Consider the following 23,921-nt stretch of genomic DNA (forward strand, 5'->3'; position numbering starts at 1 on the left):
TAATAACAACAAATGAACCTTCGGTCTCAGGACTATTCCCCACTATTCACTTCGCCTTCGGCGTATAATTGTTGACTAGATAGATAGATAGCCTAGTCAAGTATTTATTAATACCAAACCACAAAAATCGTCGGGAATTCAATTAGGTGATTCGGCTCACACAGTATAGCCTACAAGACCACACAGAACAAGGGAGACAACAAGTCTGACTGGACATACACGAAATACATCACATTAAAACTAGACACAATTGTTTATAGATAGATAGACAGATAGAAAGATAATTAAATATGTTATATTATTTGCCTTGCGGATCCAGCCAATCCTGTGCTCGTATGCAAATTAGCCATGTGCGCCTAAAACAAGAAAAAGGTACCGTAATAAGGCGCACCGGATTATAAGGCGCACCTTCAATGAATGGCCTATTTTAGAATTTTTTTCATATATAGGGCGCACCGGATTATAAGCGCATAGAATAGAATAGCATAACGCAACCCCAGTCAAACGTTTGACTGGGGTTGCGTTATGCATCGACTAGACCGAGCTGTGCTAAATGGAATGTCAACAAAACAGTCAGATAAAGTTAAACTTTATTAAGCGTTCTGACAACTCCGTTCACTCCCATGGTAATGATGTTCAAACGTTAATTTGCATATTAACAATATCTCCCAGCCTTGTTCAGTTGTAAACACGTAAAAGAAACAGTCTGATACCGCTAATTCAAACGTTAGTGCATAACAACATTGTTCAGTTACGTATAACACGTAAAGCTCACTTTTTCAGTTCATTCCCCGTCCACGAATCCCTCTTCTTCTTCTTCTTCAGTGTCCGAATTGAACAGTTGGGCGAGTACGGCATCCAACATGCCCGGCTCCCTCTCGTCATTATCCGAGTCAGTGTCGCTGCTGTTGCCTGGCAGTTCAGTGATTATTCCTGCCTTCGTGAAAGCTCGGACCACAGTTGAGACTGATATATCAGCCCAGGCATCCTCGATCCATTGTCAAATAGTGGCGTAAGTTGCCCGGCGATGTCTCCCCGACTTGGTGAACGTGTGTTCGCCTTCTAAGGCCCCGTCCCCACAAAGCCGATTTATTGGTGAATCTGCATAAAGGCCCATTCTCACTCTACGATAAATACGGATACGGACCGTTTCGTCCGGTCCCGGAGGTTTTTCGTCCGTCAATGGGTCCGTCGCCTCTGAGCTTACGAACCTGGAGTGCTCCGGGAGAAACGGAGCAATACCACCGGAAATCGAGGCGGCAGTGTAGAGTCAAAAGTCAGACCATTCGCGAAAATAGAGAGTAGTATAATATCTGATATATATTGGTTTTATACTTATATTATACTATATACCTGACCGTTTTATTTTATTGTTCCCCTGCTTTGGCAATGAGTTGTAACTGGTCATTTAAAAAAACATTTTGAGGAGATAATCTGCGGGTTGGTGAGGGGTGTTACATGCCACCGCCGCCTAGGCCTACACTTTTTGCACATTTTTTTGCCGATTTCAGGTGACGCAAAGCAAAATCATCTCTACAGATATCATGTTTGCGATTGTCGATGCCGTTAATTTGTGAAACGACAGTAACTGCCCTCTGGAGAATTTATTGCGTCACATCCATAACAACGCTGAATTTCGTCCGGATCCGGAGGTATGAATCGGCCTTACGTCTTGTGCGTTTCGGCCGACCGTCCAGACGGAGCCGGCGAATCCGGCGCCCGAAACCGCACATTTCTGAAACCACCCTCGGAGGTGGTTTCAAAACTATCCGGACCTATGCGGTTTCGTGTTAGGATTTGTGTGGACGCCTGAAACTCAAACGATTATGGCATTAGCCCCCCACCAGCTGGGGGATGTCAGACTTGCGTTGAATTTTTTATTTATTATTTTATTTGTATTATTTTTGTAGCTTTAAATAAATCCCCTTGATAAATGTAATGACTAACTTAAACCTTCAACATTAAAAAGTATTTCTGCTCAATTTAAAAGGTTGAATCTCCTCGTGACTGAATGTTTGTATACAGCGCGCAGGCTTGATGCGCTCCACTTATTTCGGTGGATAACCAGCGCCTTGAATATTTACTACAGCGTTTCTACAGCTCGATGCGGTTTTGAAGTAGCCCCGTCTTTACGAAGATATCCCTGAACCGCATAAATCGAAATCGGATCGTTTTCGCCCATTTCGGCTCCGTGTGGACGGGGCCTAAGTGTTCGTGTGTTCGCCATATATAAGGCGCTCCGGATTATAAGGCACACTGTATTTTTTTGAAAAAATTAAAGGCTTTTAAGTACGCCTTATAGTGCGGAAAATACGGTAATGTTGAGAAGTTTAGCGAAAGCTAAACCAGAATGTATCAATCACATACTTTGGATCCATTCTAATTTATGGTAAGAGGCTAGTCTTTAAATCTTTGCAGTGACTGAATGTTGATGATAAAATGGATTGTTTTGCATAAGATGAGTGTGTGCGATTGCGTGTGTCCTTTCCGGCTTCGGCATACTGCTAGTTATGAAGGCCTTGTGGTTAGTTGTGGTCTTATGCCGCGTTTCCACTGCAGGGTGCAGGGAGGGGGGGGAGGGGGCGGTATAGCCCAGCTGAGTTCTGAGGTCGCGTTTCCACCGCTGACAGTACCCTTTATGGTAGGCCGGATGTCGATCGCCTTGGCAGCTACGTAAACATTGTGACATCATAGCAGCGCGACACAGTGTAGCCTGCTCAATAAAAACGATGGAAAAGTTGAACGCGACACATTAAACCAAGAGCTACCATGGAAGTCGTCCAGCAACAGTTCCTGGCCTCCTTGTTTGCCCAAGCAAGCGTTTTACGCGACATGTTCATTGTAAAGAATAATACCTCGAGGCTACTGGTTGTTTGTTTTTATCCCCACGTCGCCCGGTAGTGATGATTCTATCGACCAATCGACGGAGGGGGGGTGTAGCTCGAATTTTCCGGCACCCTTTCAGGAGTCTCAGTACCCCAACGGAGGAGTACTGAAGACGAGGGTAAAACGAGTACGGCTCAGTCCGGGTCACGCCCACTTTTGGCGTGGAAACGTAATCCGTACCGCACCTTTGCGAACCAAACCGTACCGCACCCTGCAGTGGAAACGCGCCATTAGTGAAGCAGCCTAGCCTTGGAGTTGGATAAGTTGGAGTGATGTGTACGGACGTGCAAGAGAGAGAGAGAGAGCACACCCGCCGTGGGGATGTTTGGCTTGTTGTGGGATGTCTGTCAGCATCCGCCGGGTTGGACGATATGCTTTGTGTATGTGTTCAATGTACATCTGTCTGGTCATATTTGCGGTAGATTGATGGTTAAATAATGTCACACCACGATCGGTTGTACTTGCAGGCACTCATTTGCAAGTGCACTGATTGCGTGTCAGACATATACATTGGGGGGTACAAGTCCCCCCCAATGTTCAGATATGCCCAAAATGTCCCCCCCAATAAATCGCTGGGAATAGGGATATAGCAATTCAATATTTCTATTGGTAGAACACTTAGGTTTTCCCTGAAGTACACTCCGTTCCCTGAATGCATCTCTGCACACAGTGCGCGCCCCACACCCTAAAGAACTCAATCCGATTCCATCTACAACTCTTACAGCCAATGAGAATATGGCTGCCTGTTCGGGCTAGCTAGCCAATGGGATAGATCCATGATTTGATTCGTCCCCGCACGTGCGGATCGGTGACGGTGACTTGTCGATTGCATTGGTCATCAACCGTCTTTTTTACATGACCACGGAATCAAAAACATCAACAACAGCAAATGAGTGGCGTGTTACGATCGAAAACACAGGTAAATTATGAAGCTTTTGATAGTGTCTCTCAAATTTCGTGGGTTGTTGTCGCTTCTCTAGCGAGCAGCATCATTAGCTATGTGTTACCTATGTAATAAGCCAGCTAGATGACGTTGGCCCCGGCCCCATTCCGTAATTCCAACGCCTCATTATGCAGACGTCTCAATGTTCCGAAATGTTCCCCATTAGATCTAAATGCATGGGCAGTTTGGTTTTAAATGTGCTGGGGACAGAGATGCATTCGGAAGTGCATTTTCAGAAGTGCTGGATGCACTCGTTTTTCTCTCTTTAGTGCAGTTAATGAAAGGTTCTGAAAGACGGCATACCCATGTAGCTAATACTAAGGAATAAAATGTATACAAAATCTGTCTGGCACGTTTTATGAAGAAAACGTTTCCAAAAAGTATCGGACATATGACCCACTATGTTCTGCTCCATGTATCCAATGTTGACAACGTGACATGACATGGCTAAGCTACCAACATAAACAAGAGGAGCTAGGAAAGGAAATTAACTGCGTGTTCAAGTTCAGAATAGGGCAAACGTGTGGCTACACTACACACAGCACTACAAAAATCGTCAAGATTGTATTTGGTGCTGCTTAGTGTGAGAGAGAGAGCGAGAGAGACAGAGAGAGAGGCCTGATTCACAAATTAACAAATGCCAGTGACAGTAAAGGTGTTGGCAAGCTGTAACAAATATGCATTAGCAACCTTTGCTGGTTTAAGTGAATTCACCATCCTCTTTAGGGTAACTAGGCTTGGAGGTGTGGAGAGCGAAAGAGAAGAGCAAATTATTGGGAGTAGGAGAAGGGAGGTAAGGATGATAGTAGAATCTCATGTTAGCCAGGCCTGCCTCAAAATTGGCTCTGTGTCGCACACACGCACTTGTGTATGTCACCATGGGTAAATCTTTCACATGCACTGTAGGCCTACGAAGTGCACAACCATTCTCAGCACTCCATTTTAGGAACTATCAATGTTGTGGATTGTAACAACAAGCCTGCGTGAAGTTTTAACTTGTCTCTCATGATGTTAGTGCTGCTTGTGTTATTTCACAGTCGTCATGAGCAAGAGGAAGCAAGAGGGTTGCAGAGACATTCGGCAATGTTTTGCCTCGTCTCAGAAAAGAAGCAAAGTAAGTAAAGAGGGGTGAGAAAATGAGAAGTGTCAACCTATCAGTTGTAGCATTACAGTACAGTAGAGTTAATAGACTACAAAAAACTAGCCATAGAATTATTGTCATTCAGATCAAAAGTGGTTTGTTGACTATCTGAGAAAGGAACAGTACTTGTTATCTGATAATATTTCTTCCCTGTGGCATGTCCACTTTGGTGGATGAAAGGATGAAAGCAGTGTGTGTCAATCTGGTAGTGACATAGAGGTGAGTAGCCTAAGAGAGGAGTTCTGGAAACTAATAGAGCCTTGGCTTTTCCTATGTTCAATGCAATTTGTAAGTTACTTTGGATAAAAGCGTCTGCAAAATGATTGTCAAAGAGTAAATATTAATGGTTTGAACCAAATTGTGACATTAGAGCAGAATCCTGTTGGCAGTGGCACTGATGTCTATAGTGTGTTTCAGTAGTCTACTTGTAAATAATTTGCTGATATCTGTGATATTATTCCTTCCATGTTTCCTCTGTTGTGTTCAGAGTAGAGCTAGTGAGCCAGCGGGAGGGACAGAAAGTTTGGAGGATGAAAGCACAGGGAGAGTTTGTCAATCTAGTGGTGGCATAGAGGTGAGTCGCCTAAGAGAGGAGTAAATATGAAAGGTTAAGACCGAATCATGACATTCAAGCAGAATCCTGTTAACACACATGTATATAGTGTAGGGTTGTCAAAAAAAAGTATACTCAGATACTAATCGATCAAAATTAAAAATAATAATATCGGATTAGATACTTATGTGCAACAGTATCGATACTAAAATCGCTGTCTTCATCATCTTCATCTCTTTTTTTTTCTCGCCTCCTTCAGTTGACACACAACTCTACACAGCAGCGTTGCAGTTGCTATTATAGCATTATAATAATTATTAAGCCAAGTTTCATTCAAGGTTACAAAACATTGTATGATGTATGTATTCATAGATTAATCCATAACTAATCAGAAAACATTTAGGTTATGTCCTAGACATGTCTAATTCTTTAACAGTGCATCATTCAATACGGCTAATGGTTTCACCATGAGATTAGCTCAGTGCGCTCTCTCGTGAAACTCATCTATGTACTTATTAAACAAGTGGATGAAAATATCAGAAAATCTATGTTTTCTGAGGGGTAACAAAAGTTTTGGGTTGACTTCTATTTAGGTCCATGAGATAGATGCACCTGGGTGGGTTTTACTCAACATTGGCAAATGTGATGGTTATGCAATAAAAAATGTAATGGAAGTAAGAACTGGCTGGATTTTGTGTCCTTGTTGTGGTGGTGCAGGTGTTTGTTTGTGTGTGTTTTGTAAAAAAAAGACAAAACATCAATGAATGTAATGTGAAAAAAAAAAAGGACTGGATTGGTTGAAATATTGAGGAGCACAAAATGTTATATTTAATTTAAAAAGTAAAGGAAAACAGAGCTCTGAACATGTGTGTCAACCTTTTCCTAATTTCAAGTCTTCCACACTCCCAGACTGCTTGGTCACATCCAGTATTAAAGTGTTTTAAACATCCATCCCTAAAAAGGTCTTCAAAATTAGGTGCAAGGTATTGAGATTTTGCTCTCAGAGTGCACCAGATTAATGCATGTTCAAAATCTTTGCCTGGGGGGGGGGGCCGGACCCCGCCCCCAGGCATTTGTCCCCCCCAATGTTGAAACCATGGCTACACCTCTGGTGTCAGATAGGCTAAGTTAGCCCATAGCTAGCATTATGCCTTCTATTTCTAGATCTTCTGACTAATTTTACCGGTACTTACGACATAATCGCTGTCACTAGATATAAAGAAAACGTTGACTTTCATTCGGTGCTATTCACTGAGAGTAAAAATAAATAAAAGTGCTGTTATTGTATGCACTGCTGTACATGACTAGCTCCAGCGCTCGTTGCTGCGTTGCTTAATGATAGTAACTCCCCACTCATTCTCCTCTGACCATGCATTTAATTGGCATTGATCAGTTCTCGGTAATTCCTCATTCGCCGTATCACGTCTGACAGGTTCGAAATTATACTGCTGTGGGCCATCATACATGTTATTTGTGGTTCTTGCCACCTCTTAGACGCCATAGTTCTATTACTAGGTTGAGGCTACCTTCCAACACGTCTCCCCAACGTGACTTCATCGCCGAATGGTGTTAGAAAACACCTGTTACTGCCAAAAACGCCAAAAACTGGACTTTAACACAATTTTGGAGACATTTTTTAAATGATACACATATTTTGAGTATTTATGTACCCATTAATCAAACCTTCCGGTTAACCTGCATGTAGGCCTTTGAGCAGGCATGCTAACGATTCCAAGGAATTGGTTCACTGGGCACCGGTTATGAACAAGAACCGGTTCCCACCCCTAGTATCAAGTTCATTCTGCTCCAGATGTCAATCTTACCTAAAGTATCTAGTTCATCCTGCTCCAGATGAGAAACTAACCTAAAGTATCTAGTTAATTCTGATCCAGATGAAAAACGAACAAAGTATCAAGTTCATTTTGCTCCAGATGAGAAATTTATGCCGTGTTTCCGATGCAGGGTGCGGAACGGATCGGATCGCAAAGGTGCGGGTCGGGTCGCGTTTCCACCGCCAAAAGTGGGCGTGACCCGGACTTTGCCGTACCCGTTCCGGCTCCGTTCTCGGGACTCCTCCGTTGGGGTACCGCAAACGAGACGAGACGCCTAAAAGGGTCCCGTGAAATTCTAGCTACACCCCCCCTCCGTTGATTGGTCGACAGAATCGTCACTTCCGGGTGACGCGGGGATAAAAACAAACGAATTGTAGCCTCGAGGTACTATTCTTTACAATTAACAAGGAGGTGGAGACGTTCGTCTGCGTTCTTGGGGAGGAAGACGTTGTGTACGATGTTTACGTAGCTGCCGCGGCGATCGACATCCGGCCTACCACAAAGGGTACTGTCGGCAGTGGAAACGCGACCTCGGAACTGAGCTGGGCTATACCGCCCCCTCCCTACCGCACCTTTGCGATCCGATCCGTTCCGCACCCTGCAGTGGAAATGCGGCATAACCTAAAGTATGAACTTCATTCTGCTCCAGATGAGAAACTAACCTAAAGTTCCATCTTCATTCTCTCCAGACTATAGAGAAACTAATCTAAAGTATCAATTTCATTCTGCTCAAGATGAGAAAGTAACCGTATCAACTTCATTCTGATTCAGACTAACTGGACTACGCTTGTCTAACTCAATTGGTCCATCTTACCTGGCTTATCTCACCTGGTCCATCTCACCTGGTCTAAGTAACCTAGTCTAACTAACTCACTTAGTCTAACTCAACTGGTCAACCTCACCTGGTTTAAGTAACCTTGTCTAACTCACTTAGTATAACTCACTTGGCCCATCTCACCTTGTGTTACTAGGCTACTTGGTCTAACTAACCGTCTAACAAACTCACTAGATATAACTCACTCAGCTGGTCTATCTGACCTGGTCTAAGTGACCAGGTCTCACTCACCTGGTCTATCTGACCTGGTCTCACTAACTTGGTAAAATTGACCTGGTCTATCTGACCTGTTATAAGTGACCAGGTCTCACTCAACTGGTCTCACTCACCTGGTCTAACTCAGTGTTTCTATCTCAGTCTGTCTTACCTTATTCTTTCAACAGGAGTTCATCATGACATTAGGCTTCTGTCTCTTCGGAGGAAAGTTTCGGCAAAGGTCCATAATGTCCCTTGGATTCTCCTCCAGATGCACATGACTGCAGGTCAAACTCCTGAAGCTCCAATCTCCTGAAGCTCCCAACTCATAAAGCTCCCAGCTCCTACGCCACTATCTGGATATTCAACCAATATATCAGACCTACACACGACTCATCAGGACTACACATTCCAGATCCCAGGTATGTCTTCCTGTCTCTCTTTCTCTCTGCCTGTCTGTCTGTCTGCCTGTCTCTGTCTTCCTGTATCTCTGTCTGCCTGTCTTTTTTTCCTCCTGTCTCTCAGTATCTGCCTGGTTCTCTGTCTGTCTGCCTGTCTCTCTGTCTTCTTGTCTCTCTGTATCTGCCTGTCTCTCTATCTTCCTGTCTCTCTGTCTTCTTGGCTCTCTGTATCTGCCTGTCTCTCCATGTGTCTATTTGTATCTGCCTGTCTCTCTATCTTCCTGTCTCTCTGTCTTCTTGGCTCTCTGTATCTGCCTGTCTCTCCATGTGTCTATCCATCTGACTGGAACATATTAAACATCTTGTTGCTGGATGAGAGAGTGAATAAAAGGGAGGGGCTTATCTGCTGGGCCAATGCACATGAAGTAGAGCTTATCTCTTTATCTGCTCTCTCTCTCTCTCTCTCTCTCTCTCTCTCTCTCTCTCTCTCTCTCTCTCTCTCTCTCTCTCTCTCTCTCTCTCTCTCTCTCTCTCTCTCTCTCTCTCTCTCTCTCTCTCTCTCTCTCTCTCTCTCTCCTGGTATCACGCGATTTCGTGCTCATGCGCACAAACGTTAATCTATTGAAACGTGTCCCAGAGCACGATAGTCCGACTTTTTTCGTGCTGCACAGAACGAAATGTAAACCAATGCATTCTGAATGGGAGTGTTCTCAGACAATTAACGTGCTCCACAAAACGAAACGAGAGAGAGAGAAAGAGAGAGAGGGAGGGACAGAGAGAGAGCGACAGAGAGAGGCTTCAGAAAGGGTGTGCGCCGATAGTACAGTGCACCCTAGTTATGTTTATGCCAAAACCACAAATGCTATATATTTAAGCAATGGATCACGACAGGCTGTGGTATGTGCTCATTATACCACTGTTAAGGGGCGTTGTCCGGCTTTCGTTTCGTATTATGGCGAAACGAAAGTCATAGACACACTACATTTAAAAAGAAACCAAGAAAGTCAAAGTAGACGTTTTATTAAAGAATACAAAAAAGTAGTCCCTCCTGGCTGCCTTCAAAATGCACGACGGTCGCTATGCAACACACTTTAGCGTCCCTCCGAGAGAAGGCTCGGCTAGAGCGGTTCGCCGGGAGCAGTTCACTCGCCGTGTGCCTAAGCTTTCGTTAGTTTCTCCATCGCCTTGCTCACTCCCGGAGTAACAACATTTACACCCTCTCCATCATCCAACATATGTTTTACTTTGTAACTGTTTCTACTTCCAGGCGCGGAGTGATATGCAAACTTTCACAAAATGATCGGGCGTCATAGCAGTTATGTATACGCTCATTATACAACAGTTAGGAACCAATCAGATCTCTGGATTTAGGCCCCCCGTTGTATAAATATATATATATTGCCTATATATATATATAGGCTATATATATAATTAGGCTATATTTATATTATTTAGCGTGTATTGAGACAATCTATAGCCAAATTGTCGAAAATGCCAGAGAATCTCCGGAAATATCAGCATGGGAAATCGGCGCATCAGACCCATGAACCTATATATATATATATAAAGAAAGACGTCATCTCAAGCGGGAGAGAACGTTTGCGGTGCTGGTTTGTGTCACGTGAATACAGGGCTCTCAAGTCTCACGCATTCGGCGTGAGACACACGCAATTCAACCCATGCACACGCTCGAACCCGGTCTCACGAAAATACGTGACACTGTCACGTTATTTAATCTATTGAAAAGTGATCAGGGACACGTATTTTCTACATTTTGTATTTCAAATGGAAGTATTTGTCGTGTCACTAAGCACGACTTCCAAACTAAGGTTCTGTCCGGGAGCGTTCTCCCTAATGTCCCTTAAGGAGCTCCGTACAGATCATTCATTGTTGAAAATTGTCTGTGATAACTAACAAATGACAGCTTTTGGCCACCTGTTTTTACTTAAAATTGTCTGTGATAACTAACAATATGACAGCTTTTGGCCACCCGTTTCTACTTTCACCTTTGATTCTGAGAAATTATGACAATTCACGGATATATTAAATGCAGGTGCTCTGTAGGCAAACCGCGAAGGAAAAAAGGGTAGCTGCTTCATCTGTTCTTTTTAGAATTGTGTGTCTTGATGTTTATTTTATCTCGCCATCTATTGTCTTGTTTTTGGCTATGTGAATGAAAGTCTGCGTCGATGCCTCGCAAGTCCAGTGTCGCGAGCAGACGTTGCCATGACATCTAGAAATCATACCGTATTTAATGGGTTATCATTAATATTGATGTGTAGGGGTTGATTATAACTCGTGAATTATATTTTTTATACCACGGTCTGGGGGAATACTCGTATTCTGATTGGCTGCAGTGCGTGCATTAACTCCTGATATAGGCCTACAGACACCTGCTAAGTAGTTCCAGTCAGTGTTTAGATTCTCTGCCCGAGCCCGAGCCCAACCCGACCCGACCCGCGGGCCAGGTCGGGCCGATATTTCCCACCACTATCCTCGGGCCGGGCCTTTGATCGAGCGTTTTTATTTTTATTTTATCATTGGTTTATTGGCCTAATCTGAGGAGAAATCTATGCCATAAACAGAAATATTATAGGCCTTTATTACACAGGTCTTCTCAATGCCGTGGAACGCTCCGTTCACTTGCATGGGTAGTGGTCCGGTGACTTGTCAACCCCAGCGTTTTCCGTTGCTAAGCGACGTCACCGTCTTTGCGGACAAATTATTTCTCTGCTGATCAACACTACGAATGGCCAAAAGACTTGTATGCCCCCCCCCCCACCTTAAATAAATACTATGGCAGAATTATTATTATTATTATTATTATTCTCATTCAACTTGAAAATGTGTTTTTACAGTAGAGTGGTGGAGGATGACGTATGTTGGCCAACCCGGAAGTGAGCGTCGCCCTGGGTTCCCTTGACAAAAAGCCAACAGGTTTTTCCATTGGATTTTGGATTATTGCAGAAACATTTGCATCTTTGAAGCACCTCCTCAAAAACAAAATAAATAAATAAATAAAAATAACTGTGCTCCAAAGAACGAAATGTAAACCAATGCATTCTGAATGGGAGTGTATCTCAGATTTTTCCATGCTACACAGAACGAAATGTAAACCCATGCAAATAAAGACTTCATGGTCATAATAATTTAAATATCATTAATCTCCTGAGTGTGTAGGGTGGTATTCTAATTTTTTCAACGGGGCTGCATCCAGTCACTAGACCGTCATGGTTTCTATGGTGGTTGCTATCGACCGCCCCCCTCTAATCCTTACATGGCTCTAAAAACCACACGGCAAAGGAGCTGCCGTCGCTTGGATGTTTTTATTTTCTGCAGTTTAGACTTCTTCTATAACCTATTTTTGAAAGCAATACACCAAGCTCATTGATTTAACGAGGCAGGGTTATTTGAAACAATTTATTAAATAAATATTTGTGATAGGTCATTCCTTCTCCTGAGTTTGCTTCCTATTTATGTCTAGTGTACACCCCTAATGTCCACAAGCATCCCCCCCCCCCCCTCCCAATATGGATTTGGAGAATTGTTGCCCCGGCCCAGTGGTGGAGGCATCATATATATGAAAGAGGGCATTCAATTATACTACAATGATCAATTAAGAGGCCGAAGCCCTAAAGGAAGTGATGCAATAGGTGACTGAGTCGAGAACCTTTAAGTAAGCTGTACCTTGGGGTCTCTTATATATCAAAGGGGGTCTCAAAGGATGCATACGCTTCAACCTGTGGCTCCAGCCCTACAGGAAATGACTCAGCAAGTGCTCCATCTCGTTGCACCTCACCCAGCGGCTCGCTTGCAAGATTTTGGCCTGAAGTTCTTCCCAGACCTACACCCTAGCCATCCAACATGCATATTTGAGAATTAGGCCTCTATTTAATAATGACAAAAAGTTATGAGAGAAATACACATGAACTTTTTGTTATCTCATAAGCGGCGTGGTGCCGGCTCCTTTTGACCTTTTGACCCCAGGCTTCAAAAACGTGGCCACAGGCCAGCTGTGTCTACACACCTTAAGCCACAAATGTACTCGGACCCCTTCCTGCCCTCGGGGTCCGACCGGGCCAAGTTTCGGTGCGGGGGTCCCCGTTAGGCCCTAGAATAAGGTATTCGTATTCAAATTTCAGGGCGGTAGGACCTTCCTATCTCAAAAACTGTTTTTCCACCTGGAGCCTGACCTGCAGCCAATCAGAATACGAGTATTTCCCCAGACCGTGGTATAAACAATATAATTCAGGAGTTATAATCAACCCCTACACATCAATATTAATGATAACCCATTAAATACGGTATGATTTCTAGATGTCATGGCAACGTCCGCTCGCGACACTGGACTTGCGAGGCATCGACGCGGACTTTCATTCACATAGCCAAAAACAAGACAATAGATGGCTAGATAAAATAAACATCAAGACATACAATTCTAAAAAGAACAGATGAAGCAGCTACCCTTTTTTCCTTCGCGGTTTGCCTACAGAGCAGCGCACCTGCATTTAATATATCTGTGAAGGTGAAAGTAGAAACGGGTGGCCAAAAGCTGTCATATTGTTAGATATCACAGACAATTTTAAGTAGAAACGGGTGGCCAAAAGCTGTCATTTGTTAGTTATCACAGACAATTTTCAACAATGAATGATCTGTACGGAGCTCCTTAAGGGACATTAGGGAGAACGCTCCCGGACAGAACCTTAGTTTGGAAGTAGTGCTTAGTGACACGACAAATATTTCCAATTGAAATGCAAACTGTAGAAAATACGTGTCCCTGATCACGTTTCAATAGATTAAATAACGTGACAGTGTCACGTATTTTCGTGAGACCGGGTTCGAGCGTGTGCATGGGTTGAATTGCGTGTGTCTCACGCCGAATGCATGAGACTTGAGAGCCCTGTACTTACGTGACACAAACCAGCACCGCAAACGTTCTCTCCCGCTTGAGATTACGTCTTTCTTTATAGGTTCATGGGTCTAATGTGCCGATTTCCCATGATGATATTTCCGGAGATTCTCGGGCATCTTCGACAATTTGGCTATAGATTGTCTCATTACACGCTAAATAATATAATTATAGCCTAATTATATATATATAGGCAATATATATATATTTATATATATATATATATATATTTATATATATATAGCATTTGTGGTTTTGGCATAAACATAACTAGGGTGCACTGTACTATCTGCGCACACCCTTTCTGAAGCCTCTCTCTCTCGCTCTCTCTCTCTGTCCCTCCCTCTCTCTCTTTCTCTCTCTCGTTTCGTTTTGTGGAGCACGTTAATTGTCTGAGAACACTCCCATTCAGAATGCATTGGTTTACATTTCATTCTGTATAGCACGAAAAAGTCGGACTAGCGTGCTCTGGGACACGATTCAATAGATTAACGTTCGTTAATCAGACCATTACCGAGGAGCAGAGAGGAGCACAGACCATTACAGAGGAGCAGAGAGGAGCACAGACCATTACTGAGGAGCAGAGAGGAGAACAGACCATTACCCAGGAGCAGAGAGGAGTACAGACCATAACCCAGGAGCAGAGAGCTGTACAGACCATTACGGAGGAGCAGACCTGTAAACACACACTGGGACTCCTCATTACCTCACTACTGTACCCAGATCAGCCCTGTAAACACACGCAGTGACTCCTCATTACCTCACTACTGTACCCAGATGAGCACTGTCAACACACGCTGTGACTACTCATTACCTCACTACGGTCCCAAGATCAGCCCTGTCAACACACGCTGTGACTCATTACCTCACTACTGTACCAACCCAGATCAGCCCTGTAACCACACGCTGTGACTCCTCTTTACCTCCCTACTGTACCCAGATCAGCACTGTCAACACACGCTGTGACTACTCATTACCTCACTACTGTCCCCAGATCAGTCCTGTCAACACACGCTGTGACTCATTACCTCACTACTGTACCCAGATCAGCCCTGTAAACAACAGACACACATACAGATAGACTGGCAGGCAGACAGACAGAGAGTAAATCAGGCATGCAGACAGAGAAACATGCAGAAAGGAAGAAAGATAGACAGACATACAGAGGACATCGATAACAGTATTTCAGAGAAGGGAATGGATGCTGATTGGCTCATACAGAAGGGGTTAAATGTGACCAATAGGGCAGGAGGAGGCGTCACCTTAGTGAGCAGGTGGGAAGGCTTCCCCGCCATGTTCTTTAGAATCAGAGAGGTCTCACTGTCCAGATAGGAATGCTTTGGAGAGAGAGACAGTGAGAGAGAGAGACATAGGGGGGGGGGGGGGGGGGAGAAAAGAGAGACATAGAAGGAGGGAGAGACAGAGCATGAGAGAGGGAGAACAGAGGAGATTGTTAAAAAGGCAGCAATGGATGAATCTAGTGCTTTGTTACAGGCTGCAAGAACTGTCGTGTGATTAAGAGAAGAAGATGGAGACAGTACAGAGACACGTTTGGCCAAAGTACTTGCGAACAATACAAAAGTCTTGCAGACACACAATTACCATGCCAAAATCAAGGTTATAACTTAACAATCTTAACGTCTCTGGTTCTTCCACTTCGACGTCAATCTGAAATTGTTGCTGTTTGCGGACTCTTGGTACTTCAACAACGCGACTTTGAAGAGAAGGGGATTGTTGCGTGCGATTATTGCCCGGTTTTGTCTCCTACCGGAGCCCCGCTACCAAAGCAACGCCGCGGGGGGGCACCACGGCCGCGGGGGGGGGAACCACGGCCGCCGGGGCACCCCCACGGGGCATCCCTGGGGGCACCACCTCCATCGGGGCACCACCTCCGCCGGTGCAACGCCAACACCGGAGCAACACCAGCCCCGGGGCACCGCCACCAATGTCGGAGCGGTGCCCCAATGCCGGGGCATTGGGGCACCAGCTCCCGCTGGAGCCCACAGCAGTAAATGAAACGTGTGCCTTTAGGTGAAGGCTGGTTGATGTCTGATTGGCCAAAGCACCGTTAAAGCTGCTGTAAATTAAACGTATCGTATGCCTTTCGGGGGAAGGCTGGTGGATGCGTCTGTTAAAGCAGGTGTGTTGAATTGTAATCATGACTTTGTTTGAGTGGTCCCTTTAGGCTATTGGTTGTCATGGTTACCAGGTCACCAGGTCCAAATAGTAAGATAGTTTGGTCTTCTTCAACCAGAATGCAGTTAGGCAGCACTAATCTGTCTGTTCCCTCTCAGCAGCTGTTATACTGGGAGCCGCCAGTACAACCACAGACTTCTATTGGTTATACTGGGAGCCAGGGCCGGCGCTCGGCATAGGCGAGCTAGGCGACCGCCTAGGGCGACAAATGCGTTGGGGGCGCCCTCTGGTGGCGCCCTTAATCAGTCAATTAAAATATACGACGCGAACGGAGAAGGGAGGGGGCGCGGGAGCAATCGCCAGGGCGGCCCGAAACCGTCACCGTAGCACCCCCCCCGCTCGGAAGACCTGTCCAGGGCGCAAGTTGATTTCGAGCCGCCTAGGGCGCCGAAACGGCCAGCGCCGGCTCTGCTGGGAGCTGCCCAGTACAATCACATTCCCCTACGAGTGGACACGGGGTGCTGTCAAGTACAACCGGTGGTTTTCCTGGGAGCATGGCTGCATTAGGGCGTTCCCGTTGATACAGAGAGAGGAAGGTCACTTAAGACAGGAGAACAGTGTGTGTGGGCGTGTACCTCTGTACTAGCCGGCCCCTGATTTGTTCCTTCGGGAGGGGGTGTGGCCAAAGAGTGGTTGGCGTCTGATGGGGCGAAGCGCAGCACTCTGTCCAATGAGTCCATGGAGGAGGCGGAGTTAACAGACGCCCCCGAGGCAGAGGCCACAGAGGAGCGCGAAGAGTGGGCAACCAGGCGGGCCTGAGAGAGAGACAGAGTTAGTCATAGTTAGTTAGTTTGTATAGTGGGGATGTGTGAGACACAGAGTTATAGTAAGTTAGTTAGTATAGTGGGGATGAGTGAGACAAAGAGTTAGTCATAGTTAGTTAGTTATAGTAGGGATGTGTGGGTGTGCCTGTTAGGTGGGGTGAGTGTGGTCTGAAGGCTGAGAGGGAACTGAGACTAAGGGCCGTACCACAATTGACCTACTCTATGCAATTTAAAGAGGCAGTCCACACTCACTTTCAGAACAGAATTTGACCCACCTCCTGATGGTGTAACATGACCTTCTCTAGAGGCAGTGGGGACCCCCTAGTGGTGTTACATGACCTGCTCTAGAGGCAGTGCATAGCTCCTAGAGGTGTAAAATGACATGCTCTAGAGCATTGGTTCTCAAAGTGCAGAATCATACCTGGCGGCCCGCAATGACATACATAATTATGTAAGTTATATAAAAAAAAAAAATATATATATATATATATATATTATTTTTATTATTATATCAATATTAATTTAAACAAAAATAAATGAATATAAAGAGAAAAGTCTACTCTCTCTAGCTTTCAATTAAATCCTTTTACATTTGTTAGTTTTAATCCGACTGTACATTACTTTGAAAGGCTGAACCTCAGTTTCGTGATATAGACCTCACTTGACCTCACTCCCGGAGGTCCACGGTGCAATGTTTTTTTTGACCACTGGGATGCTGGCGGCGTTTCCCGCCATTTCTTTTTTCCTTTGGCGGCACTCAGTCAAATTTTGGGTTCCTAAATTGGCCCTCAGTTGTCAAAACTTTGAGAACCCCTGCTCTAGTGGCAGTGTGGACCCCCTAGTGGTGTAACATGACCTGTTCTAGAGGCAGTGTGGACCTGCTACTGGTCTAACTTGATCTGCTCTAGAGGCAGTGTGAAGCCCCTAGTGGTGTAACATGACCTGCTCTAGAGGCAGTGTGGACCCCCTAGTGATGTAACATGACCTATACTAGAGGCAGTGTGGACCCCCTCGTGATGTAACATGACCTATACTAGAAGCAGTGTGGACCCTCTAATGGTGCAACAGATCACCTGCTCTAGAGGTAGTGTAGACCCCCTTGTGGTGTAACATGACCCCTTCTAGAGGCAGTGTTGACCCCCTAATGTTGTAACATGACCGGTTCTAGAGGCAGTGTGGAACTTGTAGTGTTGTAACATGACCCCTTCTAGAGGCAGTGTTGACTCCCTAGTGTTGTAACATGACCGGTTATAGAGGCAGTGTGGACCCCCTAGTGGTGTAACATGACCGGTTATAGAGGTAGTGTGGACCCCCTAGTGGTGTAACATGACCGGTTATAGAGGTAGTGTGGACCCCCTAGTGGTGTGACATGACCTGTTCTAGAGGCAGTGTGGATCTTCTGTCTAGCTGTCCAGCTGAGCTGTAACATGCGGCTGCACCAGAAGATGCAGATGTAAGGATTCAAATGTCACGTCTTCACAGCTTGGTCACAAAAGACGTGTTGAATAAAGTACATACTGGCTAAGGCTTATTATTATGTGTGTAGCAAGATTTATGCAAGAAAAGGCTGAACATTGAATGTATTGGTTGTTCAGGAAAAATGTGTAGACAAAAAAATCAATACGATTAATACAGAGAGAAAATAAGATGCATATCATTGTCAATATGCGAGACCCTATTTGCTTGCTTTGCCTAAGTGTGGATTAGAGCTAGCTGATGAATCCATTACCTTCATAAAAGTTTCCTGGATCGCAGAGAACGCCATTTTTTATTTGAAGCCACCCTCCCATACAGCTACTGCCTCACTCCACTTCACTCCTCCTTCACTCCACTTCACCCTACCCTCACTCCTTCACTCTCACCCTCACTCCTCACTCTGGAGCTCCTTCACTCCACCCTCACTCCTCCCTCTGGAGATCCTTCACTCCACCCTCACCCCTCACTCTGGAGCTCCTTCACTCCACCCTCACTCCTCACTCCACCATCCTCTCTGTGGCGCCCCACAGGACACTCCATCTTGTTTGGACTTTAACATTAGGATTAGGATCTGCAAACATTGCTCATTCCTAAGGTCTTACAAATACTGACATGTTGGCCCTTTGCTAGGTGGAGGCTAATTGAAACGTTTTCTAAGGTTGATCATTGTGCCCAGAGGTTCAGCCAGTGCTGTAGTGACACTATATTATGTCAGTAGTCTGTTATAAATAGAGCAGAGACTACTGCACACCCGCACGTTGGGTCCATTAGTATTTATTCTTAATGTACTGCTTTTTTGTTTTTATGGTTTGGTAAAGAATAACTAAACACCCGACCATTTTGCTGCTGGGACATCTCTTTAACATGAGCCACACTGCCTGTCCAATTTGTAATTTGTAACTAATTAGTTGCCAACTTCTATGGAGGTACTATCAGTGACTGTGGTACTGTTTTCTTATTGTTCATTATCGTTATCTGTGCCTGTAAACATAAAACATTAGATGCAAAAAAATTGTAACATGAGTTTAACTACAGAACATTGTTTAGAATGGTTTATATCATCTGCTGGTATTCCAGTACAGATCGGGCCATGTCCATCTGAAGGGGATCAGGGTTGACCCAACCTCATTGCCGTTTTCTATTGGTCAGAGAGCGATGGCACTGATTGGGGGACCAGAACTTCTCTGTCTGAATGGTCTGAGGTAAACACAGCTCCCATTCAACTCCTGGGTCTGGGAGGGTCTGGCTTTGCTTAGTTTACCATTTATTTTGAAAGGCACCGTAAACATTCAAGGCAACAAAAAAGTTAATCTCTACATTTCCTCAAGGTATCATTCTTCCACAAATATCTATGATGTCTCAGTGTGTGTGACTCAAGAGTGTGTGAGACACGGTAGAGCGATGTCGTGAACACAGAGAAGGGTGAGATGTTAAAGGTTGGGTATGGGATTTGCGAAACGCCAGCAGATTTTGAAAATACACGACTCAAATGGTCCTACCCCCTCTCCTTCAACGCTGACTCTGACTCCACCCATTCCAAGTACCTGGACGCGCAATCATGCACGAGCGCGAACAGAGATGCGCGAGAGCGAGCCAGGCTAGCGTAGGTTTTCGTTTAACAACATGGCACTACATTCAGCTGTAAGTTGCACCCAGTACCGCGGGAAGTAGGGGTGCTGGGGGTGCTGCAACACCCCCTGTCCGAGGCCCTGTTTTATCACAGAAAACGATCATTTCTAAAAACTCCGGCCAAAGTGGAGATTTCTGAAAACGCCGGTTATGTGTTGTCGTGTCAACGGGGAGAAACGGGATTTTAGGTTCTGAAGCGTCACATTATGCACCAGGAAATGCTTAACGTCATGTGAGCGCCCGCTGTACCGTATTGGTCCGAATATAAACACAAACCCCATTGTAAGACGACCTATATTTGGAAAAAAGATTTGAAGACCAGATCTTGTTTTTAAGAATAAATAAATTGTATTCATTGAAATAATATACGAAAATAAAAAGGCATAGAATAAAACACTGCATTGCCACTAAACAGTAGTGCAAATAGGCCGTACTGATGTGTACACCAAAGACTATTCCTGACACTCCTCTGCCCCGCTGTGTTCGCTCTGGCTGTGGTCGCTCCGAACTTTTTCGGCCCGTGGCAAAGCGAGTCATCCTCGCTGCTGTCCAAGGCATTTTGAGACGCAGCATTTATTTAATGCTCATATGACCTAGTGCTGAAAAAAGGTTATTTTACATTAAACGGTCACATAAATCATTACTATTTTTAGAAAATGTATGTTTGTTTCATATAATTGTATTGGAAGTCCTGGTTTTCACTAGGGTTGCCGCGGTGTGGACATTTTACACCGAGTAATACACTCGTCTCAACACCGGTATTACCGAGTATAAACGGTATAAACTTTGAAACTAGGTCAAGCGCCACACAAGCATCGGTTTTTAGACCCTTCTCGTCCTTCAGTTGCCGCCAACATTCGAAAGCAGCGCCTAGGATTATTCTTGATTTCAGTTTTTCTCTTTCAGCGTTTTTATTATCAATTACTCTCTGAAAAAGAGTTTTCCTTCTCTTTGCTGGTGGTGGTGGTGGTGGTGGTGGTGGGGATGGTGGCGTCTTGTCTGCCATGGAAATTGTCTTCTACTGCTAGGTCCAAATGTGGATTAACTAGTTCCAGTAGCTACCGCAGGATAACAACAAACAGGAGCTTGCTCTGGGTCACGAGCTCTGGGTCACAAGTACTGCACGAAGGGGTCGCGCGCGGGGGAGGGGGAGTGCAGTACGACCGTTTGATTGACGTACTTACTGTCCAATGCAACTCGGTGGCAATGCAAATGATTGGCTGGAGTTTTTCGAGCCCTGCCCGTTCCACAGATGATTGACAAGTTTAATTTTCATGTCAGTACTTCTAACTCAGTGGCTGTAAGCGGGTTATGATAAGGATTTCAAGTAATTTTGCAAAAATGGCCAAAAAAGCGAATTCCATACCCAACCTTTAAGGAGACCATCTTCATCACGTATCTAATGCGCAAGTAACTTCTTCAAAACGTAACACCACAACGCCCATGATATATCTAGCTCATGCTACACTGCTATTTAGTGTTATACCCGTAAATCCACACTTACTGTACATTGCTTTCACTGCCATGAAAATAACACAGTATGGTGAATTATGTCTATAGAGTCCACCACAAGAGTACACTTTGTTGCTCGAAACGTAATAATACTCTTCTCCTTGAGCCTCCCGAAATGTCTTCACACTTTGTTGCTCAAACTTAATATTACTCCTCTCCTTGAGCCTCCCGAAAAGTCTTGCGATATTGATATCCCTCTTCCCCCCTGCGGACTGTTTGAGTTGTTTAATTTTTCCTATTTTTTGTGCTATGTGTGACTGTAGGCTACTGCTGCCTGTCTTGGCCAGGACACTTGAAGAGATGTTTAATCTCAATGATGATTATTATTTTCATCATTGAGCTACTATAACCAATAGTAGTTGCCATCCATTTTAAAATGTCAATGCACTTTTCAGCCCTGAATAACATTGATTCGCATGCATAATATACTACACTTTCCAATGAACAATTACCCCTGTTAGCCATATTTGACAAATTTTATAATATTATCAAATGCTCACACACAAGCTGCTTTCAGACACATGTGTAAATTCTGATATTCTCCTGCTATTCTCCTGATGGGCCGTATGTGTGAATAACATATTCTGACATTTGTACCCTGAAAATCTCCTGAATAATACTACCCCTTGGGTAGACGTATTTGTACCGAACCGTCACGGTACAGGCACTTCGGAGCGGTTACAGAGGTGTACCGCGGTACGTAAATGTGGCGTACATAGCGTTAATATGGCGAATGTAAAGGCTTGTTTTGTGATGCAGAATTAAAAACTTGAAGTCGGAGTTCCAGCCGGACCGTTTAGCCAAAGTATACTACTCCGACTCGGTAATCCGAATCGGAGTAGTATACTAAACTTCCAAAGCTTTTCAAATCTTATTTGGTGTTTTATTGGTCCTCAAGGTGCAAAGTAAACAATGTACAAAGTAATTAAGGCACAAAGTCAAACCGGAGAAGTGATTCCGGAAATGAATTTGTTAGAGGACCAATCACAGCCCTTGCCGTCTCCGTTGCGTCGACCAATAGGTCCATGGCGTCGACAGATAGTTAAAAAATATTGGCTATGGAGAGGGATCTGCGTGTCTACGTACATCCCTTTAACATGCACACGCTAGGGATGGGCAACGATCGTCGAATAGTCGGCGTCACATAGAATATCGAATAATGAATATGACTATCGTTATTTACACGGCTCTTCTCAATGCTGTTGAACGCTCCGTTGACTTGCATGGGCCTTCACAACTTCTGGTGGTGAATAGCGTCCTCGGTTGCTAAGCAACGTCAACATCTTTGGTGGACTGTGTGAAGTTATTATTTTGACGTGTCTAGTTCACCGTCATGCAGGCATTGCAGGCTGTGTTCAGTGAAATAAAGAAATAAATAGCGATCCGTTTTCGGCGCATGTAGGTCTATCTGCCTAAGCAAAGGTGCGGTACGGATTGCGTTTCCACCGCCAAAAGTGGGCGTGACCCGGACTGAGCCGTACTCGTTTTGCCCTCGTTTTCAGTACTCCTCCGTTGGGGTACTGAAAACGAGACGAGACGCCTGAAAGGGTACCGGAAAATTCGAGCTACACACCCCCTCCGTTGATTGGTCGACAGAACCGTCACTTCCGGGCGACGTGGGGATAAAAACAAACAAACAGTAGCCTCGAGGTATTATTCTTTACAATGAACATGTCGCGTAAAACGCTTGCTTGGGCGAACAAGGAGGTGGAGACGTTCCTCTGCATTCTTGGGGAGGAAGACGTTGTTTACGATGTTTATGTAGCTGCCGCGGCGATCGACATCCGGCCTACCATAAAGGGTACTGTCGGCGGTGGAAACGCAACCTCGGAACTGAGCTGGGCTATACCGCCCCCTCCCTCCCGGACTGAGGCGAACCGAACCGTATCGCACCCTGCAGTGGAAACGCGGCATAATTGTACTACACCTACCGGACCTAACCGCACCGCTCGTGGCAATGCGCCATTAGTGTGTGTTTGTATAGAATCAATAGATCAACTGATTCACTGATTCTGGATTGATCCTGAAGACGTCCACGTCCAACTGTGATGTCCACGCTACAGGGAATTACACCGCTTATACGAAATGTGTCCGCGGAGCAGAGGCAAAGTTTTGCAGAGAATGATATTCATCCCCACATTTCCTTAAGGTTATGGGGTAAAAAAAAAAAATGTATACACGATTATTAACAGTGGATTCAAGTCTTTGTGTGTGTGACTTAGATGCAACTTGAGGCTAATTTGCAAACTCGAGTCCCCATCTCTGACTTGTCTGTGTGTGTGTGTGTGTGTGTGTGTGTGTGTGTGTGTGTGTGTGTGTGTGTGTGTGTGTGTGTGTGTGTGTGTGTGTGTGTGTGTGTGTGTGCTCATGTGTGTACCTCGTGCTCGCTGACGGTGCCTACAGATCCGGTCCTGCGGTGGTGGTGCTGGGAGGAGGCCTGGCCTCTCATGGGAGCAGACCAGCTGGTGGAGGAGTGGGGGGAGCTTTGCTGCGCAGCTTCCTCCATACTCAGAGAGGCCTGAGGAACAACATTTAGATCATTAGAATCCAATTTAACATCTTTATTTAATTTTTTAAGCTAGAAAAAAATAGACCCTTTTACAGCCAACGTCATCAAATAGTTACGCGCGCATTTTGGCAACGGAAGTG

The 23,921-nt window shown here is 44.9% G+C and overlaps 1 protein-coding gene across 3 annotated transcripts in view; it reads right to left on the reverse strand.

Moving 5' to 3' along the window:
• Positions 1-23,921, reverse strand: part of raph1a (Ras association (RalGDS/AF-6) and pleckstrin homology domains 1a) — a 129,768-nt gene that overhangs the window by 41,843 nt on the left and 64,004 nt on the right. Inside the window, exons 6-8 of one of the 3 annotated variants that reach the window (XM_060074656.1) lie at positions 23,650-23,790; positions 16,467-16,646; positions 14,958-15,032 (exon numbers count right to left, since the gene is read on the reverse strand). In XM_060074656.1, the coding sequence (XP_059930639.1) occupies positions 14,958-15,032; positions 16,467-16,646; positions 23,650-23,790 (396 nt within the window). The remainder of the gene's footprint in view (positions 1-14,957; positions 15,033-16,466; positions 16,647-23,649; positions 23,791-23,921) is intronic. The other 2 variants (XM_060074657.1, XM_060074658.1) reach the window with 2 other exon arrangements.

Source organism: Gadus macrocephalus, chromosome 16, assembly GCF_031168955.1.
Source record: "Gadus macrocephalus chromosome 16, ASM3116895v1".
Lineage (NCBI taxonomy): Eukaryota > Metazoa > Chordata > Actinopteri > Gadiformes > Gadidae > Gadus > Gadus macrocephalus.